We start from the raw sequence: 12,618 nt of genomic DNA on the forward strand, positions 1-12,618 counted from the left end.
GATAAATTTAGTATTTCTCGGGAGAGTTTGATGGTTTTTGAATTGGAACCAGCCCCTAGTGGCCGCCAGTGGTTTTGCACTTTAAGGTACCTCCGCACTGGTTTCGGTCTCGAGGTCTTCATGAATTCTTTCGGTTGAGAGGGACCACGGCTTGTGCCGAGTCTAATTGTGTCTGGTTGTACTGCCGCGGGTCTTGGTTTAGGGTTAGTCCGAGCTCGTGGGGCATGATCTCAGATCACGTGGTATGTTCGTGGTCACGGTGGGAGAAACTTGGTTTGAGGTGACGGGGAGGTGACTTTGAAGTCAAGGAAAAATGGAGGCGTTTCTTTGTTGGCAAGTTGAAGGTAAACCAGCTGGACACATCAGCTGTTTGGTTGTCTTTATGGTTGAATAGTTAATATTAGCTTTTTACTGCGCAGGGGACGGAAGACTATTTCCATTTTCTGCCGTTTATCTGGGGTCGGGGTCGCGACCGAGGGCAGCGTGTCGAGGGAGATAGTCCAGACGTTCCCCTCTCCAGCGACCTTCTTCAGCCCCTCCTGGGGGATCTCGAGGCGTTCCCAGGCCAGATGAAAAGTGGAATCCCTCCAGCTTGTTTCGGGTCTTCCTCAGGGTCTCCAGCCAGTTGGACGTACCCGGAAACCTCCAATGGAAGGTGTCCGAGCAACCTCAACTGACTCCTTTCGATTAATCAAAGCTCCCTCCGGATGTCGGTGGTCCTTATTTGTAAGGCTGCGCCCGGCCACCCGGAGGAAACTCACTTCAGCCGCTCGCATCCAGGATCGCATTCTTTTGCCCGCAACCCAAAGCTCGTGAAACATATGCGAGAGTTCGAACGCTGATCGACCGGTTAATCGACTGCTTCGCCAAAACGGTCCGCACGTCAATCTCCCGCTCCGTCCTTCACTCGCTAACAAGACCCAGAGATACTTCAACTTAATCACTTGGGGCGAGAACCTCGTCCCAACCCGAAGGGAGCGATCCACCGTTTTCCAAAGAAACCATTCGAGGTTTAGTTACATCTCAACCCATCGAATTAATCAAGAGATCATCCTGACGCTAACTTTGCATTGTGGGATCGATTGGGTCTCTATTGCTTGGAAAACAAGCAATGGGGTAAAATGTTTTACCAAAAACAATCTCAGGTTATCAAACTTTGGAGTAAGTCCAAACAAAACAGTAAAGAGTAAAGAGTTTCATTTTTTTGTGTTTTTTTTAACAGAAAATGTACTTAAAATTCCGGCTTTTATCCTCGTTGGCTTGTTTGCTTCGAGGTAAAACCCGTGTTTTTTTCCCGCCGCACAGAAAGTCAGACGATTCCATATTTCAGACCCGAATCATGAGTCTCGCAAACATTAACTGAACGAGCTGCTGACAAACAAACTAGCAGGTTCTTGCATGAAGCCCGGTCACCCTGTGATTTCCCAAGCTTGATGTCCAGCTGAGTGTCATGCATCCCCAAACCTTGAACAAAGAAACAGAGACAAAACACTGCTGTCGCCACTACGGCCCTGAGGGGAATACCTCCATACCTCCTCTCCAAGACCCCCCCCCCCCCCCCTCCACACACACACACACACACACACACACACACCCCCATCTCCTCCCTAAATGATTCCTCCCCCCCCATCCTCCCTCCCCCGATGGTAAAGTCACATGACACAGACAAGAGGGAGGGACACTAATGCTCCTGTTGGGAAAAAGCGACAGCTCAAAGAAGAGTATATGTTTGACACAGAAGACAGACGAGGAAGTTATTTTTTTTTGTTGTAGGGAGGGGGAAGAGTGTGTGTGTGGGGGGAGAGGGGGGTGTTATATTTATAATAGATGATGGTTGTAGTTTACACCCCGCCCCCCCTCCCGCCCCCCTCCCACAAGTGCCACGCACACCCTCCCTCCCACTCTCGGCCGTTTTTTTTCATGCGGGCGGGCTGCCGTCTCTATCCCGAGGCGTTGATGTACAGCTGACTCTGCAGGATGTAGTCGATGACGGGCTGACTCAGGTAGTCGACCACGTGGCCGTCACCGTGCTGCAGGGCCAGTCTGGTGGGATGGAGGGGAGAGAGGGGGAGGAGGGGGGGGTTAAAGGTACGTATTTATAGTTTATAGTTCACACTTTTTTTTTAGAGACCGCCAATTAAACTTTTTTAAGAGCTAATATCGGCCGATCATGATCGGTGTCCGATCTATCGGAGCACCCTTCAATTTGCGGCCTTCGTGCACTCTGACGCGGCGCGGAGAACACGGACACCGCTCTGTTCACGTTCTAGCCTGCGTCTGATCCCACCTGCTCTTGGTCGAGCTGACGATGGACATCGGGTGGTTCGTCGCATCTTTCACCACAGTGATGTTGTCCTGGAAAGCGAGGGGAAAAAAAATGCACAGCGAGATCAGCCCGAGACGACGGAGGTGTTTGAACGTGAGCCGCGGCTGAACGGCGACACCAACGGGCGCTCTGACCTTGAACTTGCGGAGAACGGAGGAGTGATTCATGATCCTCTCTGTGTCGGCTCCGTCACGGGGAACCACCACGATCCCAAAATCGCCCACGATCACCTCCATCTGAAAAGCACAGGAACACGACCTTCGTCAGGGCCTCGGAGAAAAAAAAAAAAAAAAAAGGGGTGGAGGAGAACTCCGGTTTCATGAGCTTCAGCCTATTAATACTCCACAATCTGAGAATTTGTTTGCTCAGCAGAATTTTGAGATGGACTGACAGCTAAAAATTGATTTCAAAGTGACTTGAGAGTTTTGACCTTTAATGCAACAGGCTGCTAAATGGGGGATGGTGTCACACCCGCTGTACAAACGCCCGTTGATTAAATGTTTTAGTTTAGTCGGAGACCAAGTCGGCTCGTTAGCTACCTATCTTTGGCTTGGCTGAGATGTTAGTAGTTGGTTCACCGCTTAGCTAGAACATCACTGAGCTGGCATTTCTACCTATTTTAAATTTCTAAGACATTTTTGCTGTAATAGTTTCAGTGACAAAAATGATCAGGCTGACTAATTAACTAATCTACTAATTTTCTAATGAGAAAACTCAACCTAATTTTTCCACAGGTCACGTTTCCATCCAAATGTAGCGCAAAGTTGCAAAAAAATTTGGGAAAATTGCCCAAAAGAAAATGCAAATCAATGTTGATTAGGAGTTTTTTTATTTTTATTTTTATTTTTAGCTAAACTGCAGTTGGCGCTAATTCTCCAGTCGCTGTTATCCAATCACTGAAGGACGCAACATCTCTGTTTGACTTTCGCTTTCAGTGACACAACTTTTCCACCTTTCTTTCAGTGTAGAAAGTCAATTACAATATTTTACAAGATTTATTTGAATTTTTGGCATTTCCACTCCGAGGTTTTATGCACAAACAGAGAAATGCACATAAAAACAGGTGGATGGAAACACACCTGCAGTCAAATAAATAAACTCTAATGTACACACATCAAGTCAGTAAAAGTATTGACTCCTTGTTTGATCGTAGGGAAAACAAACAGTGGATCTCTCCACGTTCACCACCGCAACTCAGTTGTTGACGCAGGAAAGTTTGCTGCGACTTTTTAGTCCTAAAAAGCCAATTTGACGGAAGACCGTAAGTGACGTCCGTAGCAAATCTGAAACCGCTGTATTTTGTTACCTAATCAGTTCGGTTGACTCATTATTGATGAATTCATCACTCTTTGTTTAGTGCTACTCGTCCTTTGTGTCCTTAAATTCAAAAGTAAATGGAAAAACTCCCACACTTTCTGTTTTTATAAAAGTTTCGATTTTTGAGCGTCGTCGACTTTTAAATACTTCTATCGAAAGACTAACTCTCATTTCCAAAAGTCGTCTTTATATATAACGTATATAACTAACGCTGCACGTGTTTCCTTCGTCAACAACATCGCAACGACCCAGCGGTCATTACCATAGAGTCCTGTGGAGGGGGGGAAGTGGGTGGGGGGCAGAGGAGGGGGGGGAGGTAACAGGGCGGGGCTACATGTAGTTAGGGGCGGGGGGAGGGGCTACATGTGAGTGGGGCGGGGCTACAGTGTGCTTACATCACTGTCCTTCCACAGGCCAGGGATGCAGAAGGACTCCAGGAGATCACTGCCACACAGGAGCAAGATGCGTAACTCTACAGACGACAAACAGGCAGGAGGAAAGAGACACGTCCTCAGTAAACATCACGTTTACTGGATCCGAAGGGACCAGCAGGAGTTCAAGACACGGCAGGAAGGAAAACCAGAGGACACAACATACGAGTCGGTTCACTTCCAGACACGGAAGAGACCACTCACCGATCTCCTCGTATCTCATCGCGGTCCCCAGGTTGGCATTTTCATCTGACACGACGACACAAAATACATATTAAACATGAATAAGGCAGAAGGATATTACTTGAATTTTTTTTGATATTGCTATTGATGGACAATTTGATTTTGGTGCCGATGCCAAAATATGCTATTTTTGAAGGTAATACAAATTTGTATTTCATAAAACCACATTAAATGTCGTCTAATTACAATGATCCACACAAAAACGTCAATAAATGAAAATACAGACTAAATATATATATTTATGATTTAAACATTTTCAAATACAATTTAAGACAAGGTTAAAATGGTTTCTTCCTTAAAATCCTTTTGAGAAAATATAATACAGGCTTCTTTTTTTTGTTGTTGGTGTTAATTCCTCTCATTTGTCCTTTGTCAACTGTGTAGCTTTTGTGGCAACGACACTGTGGGTCTTACCGACGAAGGTGAATCGTTCCATGTGCGGGCGGACGCAGCAGATTTTGCCCAGACTCTCACTGATCTTCCCCCACAGTTTGACTTGAGCAGAGGGGGACAGAGAGGAAGGAAATTTATCTCCACCGCAGCACGGATCGCACTCGTTCACACATCTGGAAAACTGACGGTAAGAAGCCACGGACTTCCCGGACATCATCGCGTTAAGAATCGAGGACAGCTTCCAGGTCCTTCACGTGGGCAGATGCGTGAGGTTATCGGAGAGGAGAGAAAGGGAGTGTGACTCACCGGCTGTGGGCGAATGATTAATGTTGTTGTGGTTCTGGTAGATGGGCGGGCTCTGGTTCTGCGGCTGACCGATCACAGGAGTGGTCGACGGCGTGTTGACGTTGGACAGAATGCAGCCGGTGACTCTCTGAGGACCAGAAACATCATTTGGAACAGGTGTAATTTCACTTCATCCCCTTCAAACAAGATTTACAAACTTAAAGAAAAAAAATGTGCCAATAAATCTGATTCTGTTTGAACAGAAAGTTGTTGCCATGACAGTAGGCGATGCTTCAAATATGACAGCACCTTATCACCACGCCCCTTTCCATTGCGGTAACGGTGAACCAAACCTTAAACCGGTTTAAATAGTATTGTTATACCGTGGTGGTTTGGTTTTGTTGTGCTATTTTACATTAAAGTCCACAGCAAGGGTCACTTGTTTTCCCCCAAAAGGGGGCGGGGCTTTGCTGCAAGCCATCAGTACAGTTTGAAGGTGGTCACCCAAGATTAGTGTCACCAATTCAGTCTTTGGCCATTGGCCACCAAAATCGTATCACTTCATCCCTGAGTCCAAGTGAACGCTAATTTGGAGAAATCCGCTCGAGGTGTTCCAGAGATATCGCGTTCACGAGCACCGGACAGACGGACGACCTGGAAAACAAAATGTCTCGGTGCACCTGCACTTCATTCATCAGTAAAACTGCACACAAGCCAATAAACACTCACCGGGAAATGATTCAGAGCTCTGTGAAAATGCCTGCTGGCAGAAAATAAGCTTACAGAGAGAATCACAGCCTGTACCCACCTTCATCAGGTCGCGGTGATGCTCTAGCACGCTGCAGGTGGTCTGCCAGGTGTCCTGGTAACACTCCCAGGGGTCCACCCTGCACCGGAGCCAACAAACACAGTCAGGGGATCCAGTTAGAGGACGAACACAAGACGCTGGTTTCATCCACTGTTTACCTCCACTCATTTCATTATTTGTTGCTTTTTTTTTTTTTCCCTTTTTTTTTTTTCTTAAATCAGGAGCCTGTCAGGAGATTGCGCGTCATTCTGTTTATATCTTCAAAGATTTTTCTTGATAATATTGAATATTTATGAAGAATACAAAATAATCTTTTCCTTTACATGTTATATTTATTTTGTTTAACAGGGGAAAATTTACTAATCAGGGTTCGTGAGGGGAATCGATCAGATTTTGATTGCGTTGTTTCTGATTAGTCAGTAAACAAATTATCCAATTGAGATGCACAAGCAGCTCGAAACACAAAGAATGTGGAATAACCCAAAACAGGAAAATCAAACCAGGTAATTTTCAGAGGAGACGTTTCTCTGAAAGATAAATCACATCTCACCTGATCCAGTCGGAGGACTGGACGGCCATCTGACACATGGTGAGACGATGTTTGCTGGACACGAGACCCTGGGGACACACAGAGCAGCGCGGTCAGCCCACAGCTGCGCAACTAAATACAACATCTGGACCGAGAGTCTGAGGAGGCTGAACGAAGCCAGCGGGCCTTCAGTTTATCCCGTTCAGTCCTTACATTTCTCACCCGGTGAGCGTTGGCATTGATGAAGAGATAACTGATGGTCCAGAACTGTCAGGCATCTTTCTGAGAGATTATCAAACATGAAAGCAGGCAGGAGTTGTCTTCACGAAAATAGGTCGAGAACAGGTGCGAGCTCAGCGCTTTTACATTTGTGTGAAAGCAAGTGGGACCTCCGCCTTATTTTCCACCTAAGATATAAGATATAATAATTTCCTGCCGTCATTAGTTTCTATCAGGTCTGACATATTAACGAGGTGATAACTGATGTGGATAACCTCCACCGGTAATAATCCATCAGCTGCATCGTTCAGCTGCAGGTAATGAAGCTGGAATTTCTTTTTTTTAATAATAAATCACCTCGGAAATGAACAGAAAGGATTCCTGATGTGGCTGAAACTGGATTTCTGTTGCATCTATTATTCATGTTGTGTGTTTCTATAGACGCAGAGAAAAGTAGGACAAGACCTTCATTAATTCCTGCAGGACGCGGAGTGGAAAAAAACAGCAGCAGCAGCAGAGCTGCAGCTGCAAGCGGTGTGATGATATCTGTGGTTACTGATGAACAAACCAAACAACACATCGTCCGACTCCTAACAGGCAGAGGAAGACGCTCATTAAATTAATCTTGAAGGAACAAAAGAAATCTGTTTGCGTCACTTCTGAAATGTTCCAATTGTTGGTCAGATAACGGATCGATATTAGTCAGGTTGGATGGATGGATTTCGAGTCTCTACGTTCTCGTCTTACTGCTGTAACTTCTCATAGAGTGACATCAACCAAATTCAAATCAATAAAGCAAGTAACATTTGCAAATAAGCAAAGCATGCACCGCCCCATCCATGTTATTATGAGATGGTCGTTTGTTCCGACGGCTGTCAGACTGTACAACTCCGCCATATAATAACAGCGTTGCACTGTTCATCTCATTTCATTTCATAGCACCGGACATTTTTTTCCATTCATCCCAAACTGTATTTATTTATTTTTTAATTTAATTTAATTTTTTTTTTGTGTGTATATAGTCTACGTGTATTTATTTATAAATAAGTATTTTTTATATATCTTATTTTTTATATCTTATATGTATTTGTAAATTTTTTTATATCGTGTGCACTTATTGTTTTTTTCTTGCTGCTGTGACGACCGAATTTCCCTGCTGTGGGATTAATAAAGTCACTCGTATCTTATCTTATGGACAACTTCAACATCTGTTGTAAGACAGATCGTAGACCGCATTGCTTCCGTCAGAACTTAAGTGATCAGTGGAAAACCCAAAGCTTCTTGGAGAACTGACGCAAACGCAAGAGTACTGAAAAGATTATGTCGAAGAGCTGAATGTAAATGATTTTTAGACAAAACTGCAGGTACATTGTAAAAATTTATGAAATTACACTTAACTTCTATGACCACAAAAAAAAAAGCAGGAGTCAGGGGTCCCACTCCCAGTCAAATATCAAATTCCCTGACTTTCACTGACTAAAAAGCGGAAATTCATTGGCCTATAATAACAGAAAAACAGGCTGCTGCTGTGCTGAGCAAACAGGAAAACAACGGCATTTCTGTTTAAAACAGGCCGATATTGAAAGAAATTAAATTAATGTCTAAATACTGGTGGCAGAAAAAAAAGAACTTAACTAACAATAATGGTAATTAACTCTCAACCTAATAAGCTACATTTTTTCATTTCTGTCGGTGACCACTAATGCTACCAAACATACGCGCTAGCTAGCTACCGTTATAGCTACATACATGGAAAATATAAAATTTTGATAAATGGCAACTAAAATTTAAACATGCAAACAAAATTCCCTTATATTTCATGACTTCGCCCCCCAAACAAACGATAAAATTCCCCGACTTTCCCTGTCAAGGAAAAGGCGTTTTTAAAAAATTCCCTTATATTCCCTGACCGGTGAAAAAACCCGAGCAGGAAACATCACAAAATTGAAATGACAATAAAAACAACGCTCGCTTTTTTGTTCTCCATAACCGATGAATTGATGAACTCCTCCAGATCAGTTCCTACTGAACGACTCTTTCACTTGTTCTCTACTTGATTCCACATAAACTGTTAACGCGTTTTTCACTGCCTATCAGATGAGTTTGTGTACATTTTTGATTGTCTTTTGTTTTCCCCACTTTTTCTCAAGAGCGCCGTTGTTACTCCACTACAGAAAAAAACTAATCTAGATCCCATCTAGGTTTAGCAACTAATCCTAACCAACCTCCCAGACATAAGAAAAATCCTTAAAAAAGGTATGTCTACAAACGGCCGCACGGGTATTTAACCCTGCGCGACCTGTAGGATGTGTAGCCGTCGGGCTTCAGAGTGGATCACGGCACTGAAACGCTCCTCGTCAAAGTAGTCAATCATCCTAAAATTCGAAAAAGATGCAAAAAAAACTTTCTGTTCTAGTTTTGTTAGACTGGAGGGTCCCTCTCAACAGGACTTTTCATTAATCTGGAGGCAACTTCACATCCGAAGAAGTCATCATTTTCCGTGAGGTTCCACAGGGCTCAGTTCTCGGTCCTCTGATGTTCGATCTATACATGCGTCCTCTTAGTATAATTACAATGTACGCCGATGACACACAGCTGCACGTCTCATTTTCCTTAAGACAACCTGGATGAGCTTTTTTTGTAGCTGCATTCAGGACATCAACCGCTGGAAGTCTTAAAAGTTTCTCCAACTTAACAAAGAAAATACTAAAATTCAAAATGTAGGCTCCATTTTCTTTAAAGCACAGTGAGCATGTCAGAAACCTGAGTGTTATTATAAATACCGATCTTAACTTCCAGTATCGCAGGACAGCCTTCTAAGAACCTTTTCAGGAGCTTCCTGTCTCCGTCTGAATCACAAACTTGAGTGTTCAGACTTTTACAAATGTGAAATACGTCCAAAATTTGCAAAAAATGTCTCGTGTTTGATGCCCGTTGCTTTCGGCTTCTCACGTTTCTATTCGTGTTTACTCACATTGAGCACATTGAGTGAGTTTGCATTCGTATGAAAGGTGCAAAACAAAAATTTAATAAAACGACTTAACTCTACTTACAGGTTTTCCGTAGGAGTCGTGCACCGGTGAGATGATCCCTCCGATCACGATGAAGCGCCCCGTTTTGTGCAGATATTCTCTGGCTTTTTCTGCACATGAAGACAGAAAAAAAAAAAAAAAAATTAAGAGCAGGTTGTTTTTTTTTTTGGTAGACTTTTTTTTTTTTTTAACTGAGACTGAAGCTGTTAAAACTGTTTTCCGTCACGTCTGATTCCAAAGTCTGAAATGCATGCTGGGAAGTCTGCTGAGAGGCTTGTTTAGTTTCTTAAAAAACTGCTCAGAAGTCTGAAACTAAAAACCTTTTATTTTATTTTTTAATTAATTAATTTCTTTTTAATTTTCATATAAACAGGTATGTGCTAGACGTGCTAAAAATAACTCAAAAATAATAATAACTGAAGTTCAGCAGACTTTTGACTTGTTGCCACTGTTTGTTTGTTTGTTTGTTTGTTTGTTTTTAGTAAAAACTTCACCTCAGGCTTCATCTGCATTCCCAATAACCTTTTTTCTTAACCTATTGAACAGTTTTGTTGCCACGGCGACCGTGACCCCTAAACGAGCCCTTCCAACGAGAATATGACTGATGGCAACCTTTTGTTTGACTTCTTGGCAAAGTTTCCCTCTGTTGCTGCGACGTTTAGGAATCTGACTGCTGAAAACAGAAATCTGAGTTGTTGAAGCTGCATCGAGTCACCGTGAATATTTCTGGCATGAATTCGACTCGACGCGGAGCAACTCAGCAGCCGTGTCAGATTTCAAACCATTTGTTTTGAAGTGACGTGGACTCTCTGAAACCAGGTCTGAAGTTTCTGACTGTCGTATTGCATGTTAGGTAAAAAAAACAAAAAACAAAAAACCTTCATCAGCTTGTTACTTTTATTTCTGTTTCTATCCAACGTTTTCCTGAATGTTAAGTTTGTTTTCATAAAAGCTGCAACCAGACACTTGTTGTTATTTCATTTTTTTAAATCACTTATGAATAATCTATTTAAATGGCTGCTATTCATGTATCTGTCTCTCAATCCACTGATTTCTTTCAAGCAGGTTGGTTAGTTTCTGTTGGCTGATGAAATAATGAAATCTGAGTCTATAATAGAGACCGGCAGGGGCCCGGTAATATCTTATTCAGCTCCAAGGCCTCTCGGGAGGTTCATCCAGCCATGGGTGGGTACAAAACCGGCAACTTCTGTACACAAAAATGATGGGGATTAACGTGTTTCTAATCTATTTTAATGGATTTCTTTTCACCTCTGTGCTGCTGTAAGGTTTGTTTTATTTTATACTGGAATTTTCTGTGTTTTTAGGACAGATTTTGAATTTGAAATGTAATTTTTTTGAAAGACCTAAAACTCCTTAAAGTCTACATGATGTTACATGTAACCCTTAATCAATACTGTAAAAATGACTTTAATTGATCGTTATGGTGTGGACATTCATTTGAACAGGTGAATAATTAGAGCACAATTAAAGCAACTTGAAGTTATTTTATTGGATTATCTCCATAATTTAAAAAGCATGTAAGGGGAAAATCTTAAAAATGTCCCGTATAGCTTAGAAACAATCTCTTATTGTAATTTTGCCTAGACTGAAAAGTCTTTTCATATAGCTATAAATTAAGGGATATTTTATTTTTATCTGTTTACTTTAAAGAGACAATATTCCCCTAAAAAAAAAAAAATCCCTGAAACTGAAGATAATTATTCATACGACCCATTAATTGTCACGTTAAAAATAGCGGTGGTATTATTATTATTCATGATTAAATAATTAACCTAAATTTTGAGGTTTAAAAAAATGAGGGGATTGTCTTTCATGCTGCCCTGAGGGGGATATACCACATCTGTAAAAGCATCTGTCAGGAGAGATGAACACTGTAAACTCTGCCATTTTGAGGTAATTTCGTCTCAACAGCAGCAGAAACCTTCAGTTTTGTCGTTGAATAATTTATTTGCGTGTCTTTTTACTTCCTCTGAGGCCTGCAGCCTCCGCTAATGACGCAGGAAACAGCCGCTGAGCAAGGCACTGACAGCCTGCTGCTGCTGCCCGGACCGTAGACGGCCCACGATGCGTCCCGTCTGGCTTGTTTTGCAATCGTGTTTCGGTTGCAGTTTTATGAGGATGAGGGTGGCCCCGGAGGGTGGGGGGTGGGGATCCCCGAAAGAATCCGTGAATTAGGTTTCATTTGTGGGCTGCGCCACACGACGCGCGAGGCCCCCGCTGGAGGTTTTTTGTTTTTTTGTTTTTTTTTAACACGGAGCGTTTCCGTGTTTTCCTCCGTGACACGGATTGAGGTGGTGATCTCACGCTGGTCTCATTGTCTCACTCTTTTGGTTTTTGTGCGTACTGTGTGGATGTCGCGATGGAGCCGTCGCCCATTTCTAAGCACCACCCTGCTGGACAGCAGCCACCTGACACTCCAACCAAACCCCATTCATATTTCCATCATCTTTACGATTTAAGATTCGGATGATTAGGAACAACATTTCAGGTTTTTTTCTGGTCATCTTTATCTCCAAATAAACAGTCGGTCCTACCCCCCCTCCCCCCAACCCCACCCCCACTCTATCATCATCACCACCCCACCACCACCCCCTTCTCACAGCGCAGATGCTCACCGAACATATGGATGTGTCCCTTGGTGATGGGGTTGAAGCTGCCGCAGGACAGCAGGATGACGTGGGTTTTGGTGTTTTCTGTCATGGTTTTTTTTTCTTCTTCTCCTCTCTGGTTTCTTCAGTCCTGTGTACCGGTCCGTTCCGGTCCCGGTTCCTGGCGAAGCTCTGTGATGCCGGGACGTCGGTTGTTTGGAGAAGGCAGCCGCCGCAGAGACAGAGACAGAGAAAGGAGGGAGAGAGAGAGAGAGAGAAAGAGAGAGAGAGCGAGAGAGAGAGAGGCGAGGCTGGTGTGTCTGCGGCAGGATGCTGGAGGAAGCAGCGTCGGTGCGTTAAAGAGACACGCATACAGCAGCCGGTGGGCCGCCACCGCTGAGCTCGGTTCAAAACGGCGCTGTGACT

General features: G+C 43.4%; 1 protein-coding gene across 2 annotated transcripts; it reads right to left on the reverse strand.

The window, feature by feature from the left end:
* Positions 1-1,592: 1,592 nt before the first annotated feature.
* On the reverse strand, positions 1,593-12,559 carry nmnat2 (nicotinamide nucleotide adenylyltransferase 2). 2 transcript variants are annotated; one of them, XM_069169979.1, is made up of 11 exons: positions 12,220-12,559; positions 9,596-9,693; positions 6,354-6,421; positions 5,804-5,882; positions 5,017-5,143; positions 4,732-4,812; positions 4,279-4,323; positions 4,039-4,115; positions 2,461-2,562; positions 2,288-2,355; positions 1,593-2,043 (listed from the first exon to the last, which is right to left on the reverse strand). In XM_069169979.1, the coding sequence occupies exons 1-11, from the start codon at positions 12,302-12,304 to the stop codon at positions 1,941-1,943; spliced, it is 933 nt and encodes a 310-aa protein (XP_069026080.1). In that variant the 5' UTR covers positions 12,305-12,559; the 3' UTR covers positions 1,593-1,940. The 2 variants fall into 2 exon arrangements, with proteins under 2 accessions (XP_069026080.1, XP_069026081.1); XM_069169980.1 differs by having other exon boundaries at positions 1,595-2,043; positions 9,605-9,693; positions 12,220-12,554.
* Between the last annotated feature and the right edge of the window lie 59 nt (positions 12,560-12,618).

This window comes from Embiotoca jacksoni, unplaced genomic scaffold (genome assembly GCF_022577435.1).
Source record: "Embiotoca jacksoni isolate LCO1_2020_lvr unplaced genomic scaffold, fEmbJac1.0.p SCAF_48, whole genome shotgun sequence".
In the NCBI taxonomy this organism is placed as follows: Eukaryota; Metazoa; Chordata; class Actinopteri; family Embiotocidae; genus Embiotoca; species Embiotoca jacksoni.